This window comes from Silene latifolia, chromosome 6 (assembly GCF_048544455.1).
Source record: "Silene latifolia isolate original U9 population chromosome 6, ASM4854445v1, whole genome shotgun sequence".
Classification (NCBI taxonomy): domain Eukaryota; kingdom Viridiplantae; phylum Streptophyta; class Magnoliopsida; order Caryophyllales; family Caryophyllaceae; genus Silene; species Silene latifolia.
This window is the reverse complement of record NC_133531.1, coordinates 112,050,845-112,068,912: the sequence shown is the minus strand read 5'-3', so window position 1 is coordinate 112,068,912 and position 18,068 is coordinate 112,050,845. Positions and strand designations below refer to the sequence as shown.

At 39.2% G+C, this 18,068-nt stretch overlaps 2 protein-coding genes across 2 annotated transcripts; both read left to right on the top strand.

Moving 5' to 3' along the window:
* The first annotated feature begins 14,981 nt into the window (after positions 1 to 14,981).
* Positions 14,982 to 15,500, top strand: LOC141588490 (uncharacterized). The gene has a single exon (XM_074409930.1). It carries the CDS (start codon positions 14,982 to 14,984, stop codon positions 15,498 to 15,500), a length of 519 nt encoding a protein of 172 aa, XP_074266031.1.
* A 1,169-nt stretch (positions 15,501 to 16,669) lies between these two features.
* Positions 16,670 to 17,425, top strand: LOC141588489 (protein FAR1-RELATED SEQUENCE 2-like). Its single transcript, XM_074409929.1, has one exon. The coding sequence runs from the start codon at positions 16,670 to 16,672 to the stop codon at positions 17,423 to 17,425; it is 756 nt and encodes a 251-aa protein (XP_074266030.1).
* The last annotated feature ends 643 nt before the right edge of the window (positions 17,426 to 18,068 follow it).

Here is an 18,068-nt window from a genome sequence, read left to right as displayed (position 1 = left end):
CGGAAATTCCGTCAGGAATGGCCAAAATACCGACGGAATTTCCGTCATTGCCATTTTTTCCCATTTTCCAGATTTCTCACACGTCTGCCACGTATCCCCAATACCGACGGAATTTCCGTCAGTAATGAAAAAAAACTGACGGAATTTCCGTCAGGGCTCTCCTTTTTAGATTTAAAAACTGCCGCCAAAAAAAATGCCATGTGTCACTCTGTGACGGAATTTCCGTCAGTAAATCCATATACTGACGGAAATTCCGTCAGTTGCAAGCTAGTATCAAACGACGGGTTTCCCGTCACTTATCCGTCATTATTTTTCATTACTGACGGAAATTCCGTCAGGATAGGTATTTTAGTGACGAAATAAGCTTACCCTGGTTACTGACGGAATTTCCATCAGGAAATGGAAATACTGATGGAAAAGTCGTCAGTACGGCCTGATTATTTCCGTCAGTACCCCGCGTTTTCGTAGTAGTGACATGACACACCCAACGCACCCATAAATGGTCTTTTTTATTAGCAAGCCATCAAATATATTTCCCAAGCAATGCAACATTCCGGTTCTAAGCATTCTGGATCCCAAATCCACCTTCATCATTTGGAAAATAGCATACATCTGAATTAACATTAGGAGCTTTCTTATAGTCAGCATCACCACCCCACAAAAAATTTCTACAAATTGCATTAACGTTGTTGATTATACCATTTAGAATCAAGAAAATGGAAGCCCAATAGGAGTGAAGAGTAGACAGAACAAACTTCACCAACACAAGCCTGCAAGCATATATAGGATAAATGCCTAGTCCCCCAACCTCTAATCCTTGCAACAATCCTATCAGTCAGCTTCAAACCTTCATTTTTTTATTATATTTTTTGCTGAGATAGGAACCCCCAAGTACTTAAAAGACAGCTTGCCTCTATGAAACCCAGATATTTGAAGAATATTAGAAACAATGCTAGCAGATACACCATTGAAGTAAATTTCAGACTTACTCTTGTTCAAAGTAAGACCAGAAGTTTTAGGATCCACATAATGGACTGCTCATTTCCTTTACAGAATAGCAAAAGATCATCAGCAAAAAGCAAGTGATTAAGTCTAATATGTCCATACAAAAGGATGGAATCTGAAAGTCTCCTACTTAGCCACTACACCAAGAATTCTTGATAGGTATTCTGCAACACTCTTTTCTTACCCGGCCAAGGTAATGGGAGGACTTTACCATCTAGGTTTCCGGAAGCAGTGAAATCAGAGTTGGAATTAAGAAACAACTTAAATAAATGAGTATTTAGTAAATTACAAATGAATGAATAAATGAATAATAAATGTGAACAAGACATCATAAAACTTGTCTACCATCTAAGCCATCTATTTATGCTACTCGGCTCCAAGTCCGATGCTCGTCCCATCTCCCGCATGACATCAAAACAACCTGTACTTAACCTGCTCCCCATATGATCGAAAATATCATATGGATCGACACAGGCCGCCCCGTAAATAGGTGACAATTACACAGACACACAACACGTCAATTTCAATAAATAAATATAAGACACGACACAACATTTGTAAGTATGCAACATGACATTGATGTGAATGAGTTACTATTATACAATCACAAGGCCGGTACCGGGACACGCCCAGACATACCCACAACCACCGGTGCCAGGGACACGTCCACGACGGCACACCTCACAAATAGGTATCGGGACAGGCCCAGATGTACCGAGTCCGAATGCACCCCGGATCTTGCCAGACGTCGTGCCTCAACCACACGAGTCCCTCCGTACTCAAACCATTAATGTGCACATCCCTCTTGGAGTGGGAAGCTCCAAGAGGCGACTCAAGCGTAAGACGGTCTCCCAACCGTCTTACGTCTCCTCAACAACCAGTAACCAATCATAATCCACCATGTCCTCCAACATACAAGACAAACACAATAATGCAAGATACCACATAACATGCCAATTACCGACTCATTAAATCGTGTTCACCAATATCATGTTATAATGCATTTCAAGTAATATATGATTTAACGACAAACATGTTATAATGCAATGACCACTAAAGTACGACTCACATTACTATCAAATATATTGAAACCGAGTAGGATTAACCTATCTTTTACCATACTCCATAAGCAATCCAAATAATAATATTCTTCTACAAAACTGTCACCTAAATAAAATACAATTACACATAATTACTAATTAATCTAATTACTAATATAATTATATAACTTAATATAATTAAATTCAAATACCGACTCATAACCTATTATTCAATAATTAAATCCCGACTCACATCCCTCTCTAAACATGGTTTAAACTCGACTCACTCATACTCATACTGCCTCTTTAACCACGGCAGCCACCACCACCTACCACCACCTGCTGCTGCCATTATGGGACACCGGCACCACCAGCCATGGTGGTCCATGACTGATACGGTCGTTTTGTACCAAAAATAAATACCTAAGTTACTACTAACAGAAGTCAGCGGTAAGTAGGGTCGATCTCCACAAGGAGGCTAAATTGTTATCTATCTGTTTAATTCGGTCTGTCAGGGTGTCACAGAAATGGGGGTTTTGATTGCTGAACTAAACTAATGAAGCTAAGGCAAGAGAGAGATGAATGTAAGGAATTAACAGAAAGAGAAAGGAATATGCTAGGAGTCGGTCTACCGTGGCAGCTACACTATCGGATCAACTGAGTCGATTAAACTATTGATAAGAAGAGCTATGGTCGTCACCTTTCGGTCCTTAAACCGCCCTAGAGTCTCCTAACTTAGCTTTCGCCCTAATTAGGTATTACCTATTGTAATTAAGCAAGCCTTCCCTTCCAATCTTTCGATCCAGGTCGGGGTTAACTAGATAAATTGGTCTCCTGCATGCATTCATTTGACCTAATAACAATTAAATTGCCTAATACAATTCTTATCGCAAGACTAATCTAATCAAGTCAATCCTATCATATTACTACCACGGCTTCCCTAATCCTAACATACAAAGGGAATTAGCTACGCATAATGAAATAGAAAACAAGAAATAAAGGAAGAACAATAATCATAAGCATAAATTAAAGAGGAAAAGAAAGGGTAAGAAAGAAATACTGAATTAGATCCGGAAGAAAGTAACAGTAGCAAAGTATGATCAAGTTCTAGAGGAAAAAGAGAGAGAGTCCCCCCAAGAGAGTCTAAATGACGTCCTAATCTTCCTATTTATAAGAAAATAGGATTTGCTAAACCTAATTAACGGAATTAAAGCTAAAAAGCCCAGCCCATAGCGAATCCACTCGATCGAGTGGAATAAAACCACTCGATCGAGCAAACTCAGCCAAAAAATGCTCGATCGACCAAGATAGTTACTCGATCGACTAAAGGCTATTATTGAACTGGTCGATCGACCAGAAAAACTACTCGATCGACTATTTATTCATCCTAAAATCACTCGATCGACTAGAAAAGCACTCGATCGAGTGGATCTTGACTTCAGCAGCTTATAATTCACGTTAGTTTGACTTTGACTTGTCCTTTTAGCTCTCGAAATGGTTTCACGCATCCCAAGACAACTATAATTCCCGCTCCAAATCCACTCTTCCTCCAAATGCATGCAAAACGGACGGTAAAAGGCTTGATTTCACTACTTTATGGTCCATTCCTGCAATTAAGACAAAATACACCAAAGTAGCATACTCGGGGCATTTCGTAGCATAAAACCACGATGAAAGCATAGAAATACGTGCATAAAATAGGCTAAAAAGACTATATAAAATGCACGTATCAAATCTCCCCAAACCAAACCTTTACTCGTCCCCGAGTAAACTAAAATGCAACTAATGGAACGGAAAAAGATAACTCAGAGCTAGCTACAAATGCCCACTTAAGCCAATTTAATGCAGACAAACTAACACTTATAGCTAAATAGTCAAATACAAACGAGTTATAGGATGTTTATAATAAAGCTGAACCGTCGACCTTGCAAGACCTTAAAAAAATGGACTCTCACGGGTCACTCTTTCCTCATGAAGCAAAGGGTCAACATATATATGTAAGAGAGAAAGACAAATAGTCGCTCACCTAGACTACGACCCACATAAACATGCATGCAACTAATATGATAGACAATTCCAGCTACCGTACACACATTCCAACCAAACAAGGCCCGTCACAGCCGAGGGCTTACAAAAATATGGTAAAGTGAGGCAATGGGTAAGAAAAGGCAAAACATTTATGGGAATGTGGAGGTATAGGTGATCAAGCTAGTACCTAAACAAAACCATATGAAACATATCCATTTCCAACTCAATTATGAATTTAAGCACATGCCCTTCATTCGGCATAAAATCTCACCAAACCAAACTGAACTAACTCCTCAAAAGATATGTAAATAAAGCATAGGAGTAGAAACCGACTAATCAACAAACAACATCTCTTTTTCAAATTTTTCCTTTCTTTTTCTATTTTTTCGGCTTCTTCTTTTCTTCTTTTTCGAAATTTTTTTTTTCTTTTTTCTCTTTTTCATTTTCGAATTCCTTTTTTTTAACTTTTTTTTTTCTTTTTCACGTCTTTTTCATCATCCTCCCTTTCTTCATAAGTTACCAACTCCGAATCAATAGATGCAAGCCAAACTTGATACAATAGACAATATACCGCAGAACAATCTAAACTAGCTTGACAAGGCAGGCTGAATTTGGAATGTAGCTAAGGGTCAACAAGCAAATTTGGCTAATGTGGAGTTAAATGGGTAAAAATGAAAGAAAGGGAAATTGTAAGCACCTCCCTGCATGTGACACCAACCACTAACCCGAATGTATGACGGCAAAAAGCAATTGAATTTCATATACGTGCAAATTAATGAACATGCTATGCAAGGAGTAACTACTCACAATCCTACATGAAACTGGTCACAAATGACACCAGTTTATAAGGCTCTAAATCTTAGAAATTATAAGTAGGTTGCCAAAATTTTAGGTCAAGTCTATTCGTTCAGCTAAATTAAACATTAACTCGTAGATATGCAATAAGACAAAGCTAAAAGATAACAGTTTATTGCAAGGCTTAAGCAAAAAGACAATTATAGAGCAATATCATCATTGAAATCTACCGTTCCGACTCAACCTATATGCTAAAATAAACGTGAATTTTTTGAATTTTTGAATTTTTCTAATTTTTATGAGATTTTAAATTTTATATGAAAATAAAAACAATGCAATACATAAATTAAACGTGATAACATAAATGCAGTTAAAGACAAGATGCAGACACAGATATGGATGCATAACCTCCCCAAACCAAACCGTACAATGCCCTCATTGTACCAAAACATGGAAAGGAAACGCAAACTAAAAGAGAAAGAGAGTAAATGCGGAAAACTTACAAGATACGCGAATAAAGGGACCTCCCCAAACCGACCATGAATATGGGAGGTTGCTAAAAGGCCCGAAAAACCGTCTCGGGAAGCGAATCCAAGTCAAATACACTCGATAGCAGATGAACAGTGGCCGATCGAGTAGAATGGGCATCCAAAACCGCTCGATCGAGGGGAATAGCAGTCGATCGAGTGGTTTCTCTTTTTGCAGGTGGTCGATCGAGTATAAATTCTACTCGATCGAGTGGATTCATCAGAAAAAGTACTCGATCGAGTAGGAAAATTACTCGATCGAGTGATCCTCAGCGTGCTCCTGCAAAACGCAATGAAAAACAGCCCGCAAACTAACTAAACAAGCATACTAAAATAGTTTATGGTATAAAAACCATTTATTGCAAGTGAAATTAAATAAAAAGCAAAATAAAATCGCCAGGTTACCTCCCGGGTAGCGCTAGTTTCAGACAGGTCCCAGCTCGACCTTCTTCTCATCATCCAACAACACAGATCATTGGCCCACTACTAGGCCTCTGACTGGACGCGGTAGCTTCAAGAATTGTCAGCGGACATCCGGCCTCCTGACTTGGCAATGTAAGAACAACGACTTCCCACAAAGATCCGGTCCCAAACTATTGTCTCATCACGCAGACTTCTTCCTAGACGGTGTAGCTTTATCAACACCTCCTCATGGGTCGTCTATCCAGGCGATTCCGGATTCCGGACTCAAGCACCCATCTCACCTCTCGGGTCCGTGAACTTGTCAAGACACCGTAAGAAGAGAAACAAAACAATGTCCCTCCAATTCGCTCCCAGAATGGGGCGGAGGTGTTACAACAGCAATGACAATATGTGACTCAAAAGACGGCTCAGACGGAATGTCAACGGAGTCTACAAGGGGAATATCAATGCAAGGTATGATAGGTATGGATTCCCTAGGGTCATCGGACTTAGTAAAAACCAAATCCTCTCCTCCGACCTGAAAGGTATGTGTCCCTACCCCGACATCAACAATTGCGCCAGCAGTGCACAAAAATGGTCGTCCCAAAATAATGGGAACATTGCGATCTTCGGGTATGTTTAAGACAATGAAATCTGCGGGAATATAGAAATGCCCGATCCTAACAGGTACGTCATGTAAAGCTCCTTTGACCCGTACATAAGAGTAATCACCAATCGGATAGTCGTTCTAGCGCGCATAAACTTAGTCAGTCTCAATTTCAACGCCAGCGACAAAGGTAAAATGTTGACATTAGAGTCGAGGTCACATAAAGCATTATCAAACGAATGGGTCCCTATAGAACACGGAATAGAAAAACGACTTGGGTCAGACATATTAGGGGGGGTTCCATTCCGAAGAAGTGTGCTACACTCTTCAGTCATAGCTACATTCATTATCGTCTCACTAGCATCCCTCTCAGACCAATCAATTTGAGAAATAAAATTGGCATAAGTAGGTACCTGAGTGATCATCTCATCGTAATGAGCAGCGACATTGAAAGCTCGTATGCGGTCCAGAAATCTACGGTGTGGCAGCAATCGTTGTGGATAAGGAACTTGAACAGAATAGGAGTTGACCGTATGTTCCTTTGTATCGTCACTTGGAATAGGCGTTGGTGACGATTTAACAGTTTTCGCAGCTTCTGGGGTTGATCGAGCATGTCTATTAGTCGATCGAACCGTTTCCCCTTCGTCTTCAGTCGATCGAGCAGAATTGTTGCTCGATCGACTACTTTCCTCCTGAATTCCACTCGATCGAGCAGATTTACTAATCGATCGAGCACTTTCTCCTGGAAAATCACTCGATCGACCAATGTTAGTCACTCGATCGAGTGATTCCTCCTATCTGAGCTTAAATCTTCGCATAAACTCTTGAAGTACGATAGGAATTCGTCATCCGAGTCATAGAAATCATTCTCAACATTGGGTGACACGGGTTCTTCATGAGACGGAATGGTGTCGGTGTTGATATAGTGATTACCACAACCCCAAGATTCTTTCCTCTCCCAATTAGTAGATCTTTCAGTTTGAAGCTCGAACTGAGCAATAAGTCGAGAGACGGACGTCATCTTGGCAAAAGAGTCGAAGGTACTCAAGCCTTCCCTTCGACAATCTTCTTCTAAAAACTGACTAATAGACCTGTAGACCTATCAAAACAGCGCTGAAGAAAAAGATTAGAACGGCCTCAAGGTACTCAGTCTTCCCTTGAGGCGAAAAACAGACAAAATTAAAACAGATAAAGGCGTCGCCTCCCCGGCAACGGCGCCAAAATTTGATACGGTCGTTTTGTACCAAAAATAAATACCTAAGTTACTACTAACGAAGTCGGTAAGTAGGGTCGATCTCCACAGGGAGGCTAAATTGCTATCTATCTGTTTAATTCGGTCTGTCAGGGTGTCACAGAAATGGGGGTTTTGATTGTTGAACTAAACTAATGAAGCTAAGGCAAGAGAGAGATGAATGTAAGGAATTAACAGAAAGAGAAAGGGATATGCTAGGAGTCAGTCTACCGTGGCAGCTACACTATCGGGTCAACTTAGTCGATTAAACTATTGATAAGAAGAGCTATGGTTGTCACCTTTCGGTCCTTAAACCGCCCTAGGGTCTCCTAACTTTGCTTTCGCCCTAATTAGGTATTACCTATTGTAATTAAGCAAGCCTTCCCTTCCAATCTTTCGATCCAGGTCGGGGTTAACTAGATAAATTGGTCTTCTGCATGCATTCATTTGACCTAATAACAATTAAATTGCCTAATACAATTCTTATCGCAAGACTAATCTAATCAAGTCAATCCTATCATATTACTACCACGGCTTCCCTAATCCTAACATACAAAGGGAATTAGCTACGCATAATGAAATAGAAAACAAGAAATAAAGGAAGAACAATAATCATAAGCATAAATTAAAGAGGAAAAGAAAGGGAAAGAAAGAAATACTGAATTAGATCCGGAAGAAAGTAACAGTAGCAAAGTATGATCAAGTTCCATAGAGGAAAAAGAGAGAGAGTCCCCCCAAGAGAGTCTAAATGACGTCCTAATCTTCCTATTTATAAGAACATAGGATTTGCTAAACCTAATTAACGGAATTAAAGCTAAAAAGCCCAGCCCATAGCGAATCCACTCGATCGAGTGGAATAAAACCACTCGATCGAGCAAACTCAGCCAAAAACTGCTCGATCGACCAAGATAGTTACTCGATCGACTAAAGGCTATTATTGAACTGGTCGATCGACCAGAAAAACTACTCGATCGACTATTTATTCATCCTAAAACCACTCGATCGACTAGAAAAGCACTCGATCGAGTGGATCTTGACTTCAGCAGCTTATAATTCACGTTAGTTTGACTTTGACTTGTCCTTTTAGCTCTCGAAATGGTTTCACGCATCCCAAGACAACTATAATTCCCGCTCCAAATCCACTCTTCCTCCAAATGCATGCAAAACGGACGGTAAAAGGCTTGATTTCACTACTTTATGGTCCATTCCTGCAATTAAGACAAAATACACCAAAGTAGCATACTCGGGGCATTTCGTAGCATAAAACCACGATGAAAGCATAGAAATACGTGCATAAAATAGGCTAAAAAGACTATATAAAATGCACGTATCAATGACCAGCACCTTCTACAAGCAGTCGTGACAACACCAATACAACAACACAACCCCAACCCCACAACTCGCAACAACATCACACTCGTACATCACTATGGCCATCGCCATTCACACCACCGTCCCCCCACGTAGTCACGGTGTCGCCATTCACGTCCACCACCCTACAAGGCTCCCACAACAACCACCAGTCACGGCAACACAACAACAACCAACAATAAATAACAATAACTCAATCGTACACCCTCTTTATCCACCCATTTTCTACCACCTAACACCCCCCAAACCACCGCCTACGACCACCACCATACCCTCTTCACAACCCATGTAAAAAACCACCAAAGGTCAGCCCAAGTCAGGCCATAAACGGTGGTTAAAAACTAATCCAACGACGGTATAAAAAACAACAACAAACACTTTATAATACACGGTCAAACCTCGATTTAAGGTGGTTAACGGTTGTCATAGGGGTGGTCAATGATTGGTCAGAGGTGAGCCAAGGTCGAGGCGGGTCAATGGTATAAATTAATTAATATACGGGCTAGTATAAGACGGTCTTACCTTAAGATCTCGAGGCGGAGGGACAAAAGTTCCTTCAACTCTCCATCTTTGCTCTCCTCTAATTATTGGTGGTATGTTGTGATTTTGTGAGATTATGGATAGGGTGAGTGTGGATAAGATAAAGGTAGGCGGGATAAGGTGCGGGTGTTTGTGTGTGTGTGTGTGTGTGTGTGTGTGTGTGTGTGTGTGTGTGTGTGTGTGTGTGTGTGTGTGTGTGTGTGTGTGTGTGTGTGTGTGTGTGTGTGTGTCTATATTTAGGATCCTGTGAGAACGAACATTCGGTGAGAACAACTTTCCTCCCTTGGATGAGAGTGAGATGTAAGGCTGAGATCACACCCATGACCCCACTCACCCCACATGTTTCATCTTCATCGACCCAACTAACAAAATCTACCAGCACAGCCAACCTTCGCCACCAACATCTTATCGTGTCTTTCCGGCCACCAACCACGTTCCTCCACCTTGTCCTTTCCACCGCCGTCGCCTATCACATTAATTGCGAAAATCAACGTTCTCAAATGAAATTTACGAAAAACCTAATTGTATTTCAAAAAATCAATCATAATTTTGGCTTAATCGGAAGATTCTAGTCCGAAAATATTATGTTTGGCTGTTTATATAATGGTGATTTCTATGGCGGCAAAAGCACGTCGGAGTTGGGTAGCGAGTGGGAAGATGCGCGAAAGCCAATTGTTCATGTGTGGTGTGGCGTGGTCTTTGGCAGTGGTGTGGTGGTAGTAGTGGTGGTGGGTGGTGTGGTGGTGAATTCGAGACAACGGTGGTGGGTGCTCACTAAAAATGGTGATGCCAACAAGTATATGTCGTGTTTCATTCTCACTTTTTTCAACCTTTGGTTTGAAAATGGTGCATTTGTAGTTACTCGATGTAGTAATACTATAAATTTGGGGTCTTATACATTAGATACATTAATTAGGTTGTTAGATACATTAACTGTAAACTGAACAAAAAGTGTATCTAGAATGAAAAAATATGTTTCTACGTTGTAATAAAATGTAGCTAAAAATATGTAAAAAGCGTACATATGATATAAAAAATGTATCTGAGATTTGATAAAAAGTGTATATGTGATGTATTTTAATGTATCTAGTGCGTTCTCCCCGAGTGATTTAGGATCCGGTGAGAACGAAGTAAGTACACTAAAATATATAGGTGTACCTTTTTTTTCCTTTACCAAATCTCATATATACACTTTAACCTAGCATAGATACACATTTTTTACATATCCTAGATACATTTTTTGACAGTGTAGATACATTTTTTTTGTTTTTTTACCAAATCATTTAAAGCCGTTGATACATTTTTTTGTTTTTTTACCAAATCATTTAAAGCCGTTATAGATACACTTTTTATATTAATTTCTAAGTACACTTTATAACAGTGCAGATACATTTTTTTCCATCCTAGGTACATTTTTTTCTCCCATATAATACAAAAAAAAAAATACTACTTAGACACAAAAAATATTATTTTAGATACACAAAAATGTTATCTAGATACACTTTTTAACTCGGATACAAAAATGCAACTAACTTCACGGAATGTACCTTGGAAGTAACCTGGTGGACTACAAGGAATAACTTGATTGAAAAAGCTTATTTGCACTGCAATTGTATTTCTCTGTATTTTTATTTTCATTACTATTACCAATATTACTCTTTATAAGTTATAACTCATTTCAATTACCACCATTTAACCACGAGAAACAACGGAGCCTAGACATAAGACATGGCTTGACTACCACAGTAGCAGCCTCTTCCATTACTTCTACATCCACAATTCTGACCCGACTTCATCCTCTCATCTCCATCAAATTAAACCACAAGCTCACCAACACCAGTCGTGTCGCACTAGTAATCAACCGTCACTCAACCCAGCTGCTGAATACTACGAACCTGAATTCCAAATTAAATAAACCCCCTTAATTTGAATTGCAAATTTAAGTAAACAACCTCGCCTGACCCAATTCTATTTGGCCTTGGGCTTTGCCATACATTCAAAGTTTAACTTTATCATCTTTTGCTGGTGAACCTTCGAATAAATTGGAACCCAATGGAGGTAGGCAGTAGGATTGTATGGATGAGAGATGAGAGATGATGAAGAGGGAAGTTGATTAGGGGACCAGCGGTGTTCAAGGATGGTCGCCCGAGTTATGTCGGCACCCCCTATGTTATCAGGTGGTTCGCTGACGTTGCTGGTGATCGTTGCTAACGGCGACGCCAACTGATGAGTGATAATATGGAAGGTGAGAGGTGGTTACGGGTTGAGAGGTGATGGGGAAAATGAACAGTGGAGGTTCCCGGGGTGGGTGTCGGTGGAGGCTGCTGGAATGGTGACGGTGGCAGTTGCCGGAGTAGAGTTGGTGGTGGAAGTCGCGTTAGGTGTTGATGAGTCGAGAGTGTGATTGTACATATATTTGTATTAGTGTTTGGATTAGTTTGGACGTGTTTGTTAATAAGGACCCTGTTAGTGATCGTTCTCACCGAGTGTTCGTTCTCACCGGATCTTGACTCTATATATATATATATATATATATATATATATATATATATATATATATAGGGTCGAGATCCGGTGAGAACCACCCATATAATGAGAACCATGAGAACCACTTAACAACTTGGATCTAATAATACACAAGCTGAGATTAACTCAACCAAACTCAAACAAATTACGCGCGTCCCCCCCAAACCCAACTAATCCCAGTCATTTTCCAGTTTTGCTTTCTCTCTCATCATTCTTTCTCTCTCTTCAACTAATCTCGTCAACTATCAAAACCTTCCGCCATCGTCTCTTCGATAATCAAACCTTGACTATCTCTACAATCAAATGATAAATTCTTTGACAATGAACCTTTCGACGTTGCTTCAATCAATGAAGCCTTTAAATTCGAGGTAAAATTTCGATCTTGATGATTTTTTGTTGTGAAATTAGTTGAACTAGTCGACTAATTTAGATTGTTCGTGAAATTAGGGATTGATTCATTGATTAAATTTCTGAATTGATGGTTATGCTTCTGAATTTAGGGTTTCGTTAATTAAATTGGGGAAACTGAGAAATTAGGGTTAGGGAATTTGAGAAATTAACTAAATTTGTTGAAATCATGAAATTAGGGTTTGATTCGTCTATTAACTTTTTGGATTGATAAATTATGATTCTGAATTTAGGGTTTCATGAATTAAATTGGGGAAACTGAGAAATTAGGGTTGGAGAAATTGAAAAATCACCTAAATTTGTTGAAATCGGGACAGTGGAAACCGTTTATGTTCATCAAATTCCTGTTTATGTGCATCAAATTCCTGTTTAGGCGCATCAAATTGTGATTTTGTGAATCAAATTGCCTACATTTGTTAAACTCAGGGACTCAATTTCATGAATTATACTGTTGTATTGTTACTTATTTAATTTTTGACGTTTCTTGTTGCAGCAATAATGACAATGACAATTGCTCAATACTATCACAAACTTCTTCAGATGTCATTACAAATGAAGGAGTGACTGTTGAAGCTAATGTATGTCAGTCTATATTAGAAATATCTGCAATAGCAGTTGAACATGATATTCCTGATGTTGTGACTTTCGAACTTGTTGAAGGTACAATTCTGTTCATCCTGAAGTTGTGAGTTTCATGGTTGTCTTAGTTATTATTGTTAAAAAGTTGGTAGCCATCCCAATTTTTGGTTGTCTGTGATGATCTTTTGGTTTTAATGATCTGTATTGCTCGGATCTAAAACAATAGTCCAACTGGTAGTTGCTTGATGTATTCAGCTTTTTTTAGGCAATTAGGCTTAGGTTTTAGGATATCCGTCCTCTGTACATGCATGAAATAAGGTTCAATGTGCATGAAATAAGGTTCAATGTGCATCAAATAAGGTTCTGTTTGCATCAAATAAGGTGCCAATGTTTAATTAGTAGTTGGCCTTTGACTCGGAAAATCTGCTTAAGGTATGGCTGCTGACACTGTTCTGTATTCAGTGGTGTATTTTTATCACCTATGAAAACTCTATTAGTGTTAAACTTCTCAGACTGTCCGGAATTTATGATTCATGAAAGCTTTATTTTGCTTACTGGATAGAGTAGTTAAACTTCTTAGACTGTCTATTAGGGAACAAGATTTTACCTATTTGATGCATGTAGATGTTTATTTCATGCACATATAGCGTGTTCCCATGCATGTATCAGGCAAGTATTAAGACACCCTCGCTTTTGAGGTTAGAACGGTGTTGTTCTATACATGTGGTTATGTAATAGAATGTTTATGGTCAGGGGGAGTGTACTTAGATTATCCAGCAACACTAATTTGTGAGAGAGTAATTCATATTCTTTTGTATCCCTCATCTTTCTTACTTTAATTGCACCACATATACAGATATCATAGTAGAGGAGGTAGAGGACGAGGAGGCAGCAGAAGATTCTTCAAGCAACACGAATCGGGTTTTTGAGTGTCTCATCCATCTTAAGCCTGTTATTGGTATGATATTCGATAAGCTTGAACTAGGTGTTGATTTTTATGAAGCATATGCAAAATAATCTGGGTTTATGACTAGATTAAGCTCACAAAAGTCTAAAAAGTGTGTCGTTACGCATAAAAAAGTTGTGTGTAATAAGGCTGGAGTATGTGAAGCGAAAGGGAAAAATCACCGGAGGTAAAGGACTGGGATAGAATGTCCTTCTGCCATGGGGATTCCAAGTCTATTATGCTGCTTCTTCAATCCTATTCTACTTTTTCAAAAGCAACTGGACTAAAGATAAGTGCTGCAAAATCCAATGCATATTTCAGAGGGGTGCCTGATCAACTCAAACAAGATATCCTGAGTGTGTCTGGTTTTGTAGAGGGTAAGCTTCCTTTTAAATATCTTGGCATGCCTATTCAAACCACTAGATTGCAAAGACAAGACTGTGAGTGCTTAGTTGAGAAAATCTGTAGTAGAATTCATGGTTATGGAGCAAAGAAATTCTCATATGCTGGGAGGCTTGTCTTGGTGAAAGCAGTGTTGTCTACCTTACACTCTTATTTGGCATCTTTGTTTGTCCTACCAAAGGGAATCATTGCAAAAGTGGAGGCTGTTTGCAGAAATTTCTTATGGGATAATAGTCTTTGAATATCATAGGGTGCCTTTGGTGGCATGGGAAACATGTGTGCAGGCCTAAGTCTGAGGGTGGTTTAGGGCTCAAAAACCTGGAAATGATGAATAAGGCTCTGATAGGCAAGTTGGTCAACTGGATTGCTGAGGATAAAGACACCATATGGGTCAAATGGGTGAAGCACAATCATCGAAAGGAGTGAATCGGTGGCGCACCACTGGTGCTAATACAAGCTGGGTTTGGAGGAGAGTTTGCGGGGTTAAGCGGGATTTGGTCATAAAAGATATATCAATGGGACATGGGACATACAAGGGGTAGGTTTCACTACTACTAGTTGTTACCAATGGCTCATGGGATCCCGTCCTAAGGTGAGCTGGGATGGGGTGATATGGAATGAATGGGTAATCCCAAAGCATCAATTCATGGGATGGCTCTATGCACATGGTGCTTTCAAAACCAAAGCTAAACTGATCAGGTATGGGGTGGATATTGATGATCGTTGCTGGCTATGTGGACAGGCATCAGAGGATTTGGATCACTTATTTTTTGGGTGTGACTACAGTCTCAGAGTAGTTCAACACCTGCAACATAAAACTGGTTTACAGTTACCAGTTGTCAGTGTTCTGGACTGTTGTGTACAGGATACTGGCACCAAGCTGCAGAGAGGAGTGAAAGCAGGAATGGTTTTGGGAGCTATATATCATGTATGGCACCATAGAAATAAGTGCAGGAATGAGGGGATTCTACTGAGACCACAGAAGGTTGCTGCAAACATAGTCGAGGACATGAAGTTGAAAGTCCATGGCAAAGACAGGAGAAAGTTTTCCATACTAGAAACAGATTGGCTTAAGGATGTTGGATTAATATAATTGGATTTAGTTGATATGTACCCTTTGCACTTTTTTCTTTGATATATATATAAATACAACTCACATTTCACCAAAAAAAAAAAATAGAATGTCCTTCTTGTATTAAATTTAAGCGAATTTTGAAGGAAGGTCCCGATATGGGTAAATACCAAATCTATGGTTTTCATGAAGGTCATAATCATATGCCACAAACACTATCAACAATGGTACATTTGACACAAACGAGAGAGTTGAATATAGTTCACAAAAAAATGATAATTGACAACTCTATAAATAACATAGGTCCAGTTAAGTCGTATAGGTTGTTCAAGGAGTATGTTAGAGGTTATAGGAATGTGGGTGCGTCATTGGAAGACTTTAAGAACTTTTCTAGGGATATCAAAAATTAATTATCAGAGGGGGATGCTCAAATGCTTATTGAGCATTTTATAAAGATAAAACACATGTGTCCATCTTTTTATTTTGATTTTGAGGTAGATGAGATAGGTCAATTGTCACGTGTGTTTTGGGCTGACCCTATTAGTATTAAAAACTATTTGTTCTTCGGGGACATGACGTCTTTTGATACGACCTTTAGAAAAACAAGTGTAGGATGATATTTGGCCCTTTCACGGGGGTGGATAATCATAAGAGATGCGTGACCTTTGGGGATGGACTTATTATTAATGAGAGCAAGGAATCCTTTGCTTGGCTATTTACGAAATTCATAGAGGCTATGAGGGGTCGTCATCCAGTTTGTATGATAACTGATGAAGATGCGGGGATAATAGAACGAGTGAAATTATCCTGGAAAGACAAGGTGCAACACAGATATTGCATGTGGCACATACTGAAAAAGTTGCCTGAGAAGGTAGGGCATGTAATATGTAAAGATACTGAGTTTCCAAAGAAGATAAATCGATGTGTTTGGAGCGAAGATGTGGAGTCGCCTGAATTTGAGGAAAGGTGGACAACACTAGTTGAATCTCATGGGTTTTCGAATAACAAGTGACTTAAGGAGAAGTACAACATTAGAAATATGTGGGTTCCAGCTTACTTTCGCGACCTGTTTTTAGGAGGTTTTATGAGAACAACCTCCAGGTCATAGTCAGAAAACCACTTTTTCAACAACTTCACTAATCCTAATTTAACCCTAGTTGAGTTTTGGATGAGATTTGAGAGTGCGATGGATGCACAAAGATGGACTCATTCGAAACTCGTTGCACAATAAAAAAACTCCTTCCCCCCAGTTGTCGACTCCATTAGCTCTAGAAAAGCATGCATCAAAAATCTACGCTCTAACAATTTTCGGCGAGTTTCAAAAGGAAGTCAAAGCAGCTTGCTATTCATGTAGTGTTGGGGATAAAGAAAAAGATAAAACCTATCCAATTCTATACACAGATATCATAGATCAAGCTAGAAACAAAACATATAAGGTTTGTTTTAAGAAGGATGATGTTTCAGTGGTATGCACTTGCAAGAAGTTTGAAAGACATGGAATACTATGTCGACATGCTCTGTGTGTCTTTAGAGATCGGGGAATTCAGAAAGTTCCAAGTGACTACCTACTTAGTCGGTGGAGCAAACTAGCAACCTTCCAGTCAATCCTCGCCCCTAATGGCAAGTTGCTTGCTGATTGTACATCAATGGATGTACAAAAAAACAAAGTTGGTGAGTTATGGTCAGAGTTGTTTACTTGTGTGACACTCGTTGAACAGAGTCATGGGCATTGTGATGAGTTGCTTGGGATTTTGCGTGAGTTCAAAGAAAGGGTAAAAAATGCCCCTGATGAAAGTGACAATACTAGTATTGCAAAGGTAAAGGACAAGAATGCTGAAATTTGGATGCTTTTAGGAACAAGCATCCCTAGTGAGATTAAAGTTTTGCCTCAAAGGCAGTGCAAAAACAAAGGCTCGGGAAAAAGGCTGATCTCACAAAGAGAATGAGCTGGGGAAGTGAACAAGAAATCGCTAAGAAAATGCAGGGCTTGTGGGGAGATGGCGAACCACGACAGCAGAAATTGTGACAGAAGGACAACCGACAATGAGTAGAGTAATTTTTTTTAAAGAATATTTAAAACATTCGACATTTGCCTTATTGAATAATTCGGGACTTTTCATTTTATTTGATAGATGTTGGACTTGTTTTCTTACGATGAATGTAACACTAATAAAATGTAAAATGTGAGTTTTCCTGTCACCATTATTTCTTGCAGATACAACGGTATTTCATGCACATACACAGGTATTTCATGCACAAACACTACTATAGTTATAGGGTATAACAACGGTTATAGACCGTTGTTATATAAAAAAGCGGACGTTGTTAAAGCATCCGTTGTTAAAGGTTTTAACAACGGTTGGTTTTTTTAAGAAACCCGTTGTGAAAACTATTAACAACGGTTACAAACTGTTGTCGTTACGAGTTATTCGTTGTGGAAAGTGTGACTAATTTTTGGTGGGAATGTTATAACAATGGTTACAATAGATAAAACCGTTGTTATAACTAAAGACAACGAGTTTTTTTTAAATAACCGTTGTTATTGTTTTTAAAAAAAATAAAAATAAAATAAAAATACAAAGCATTACT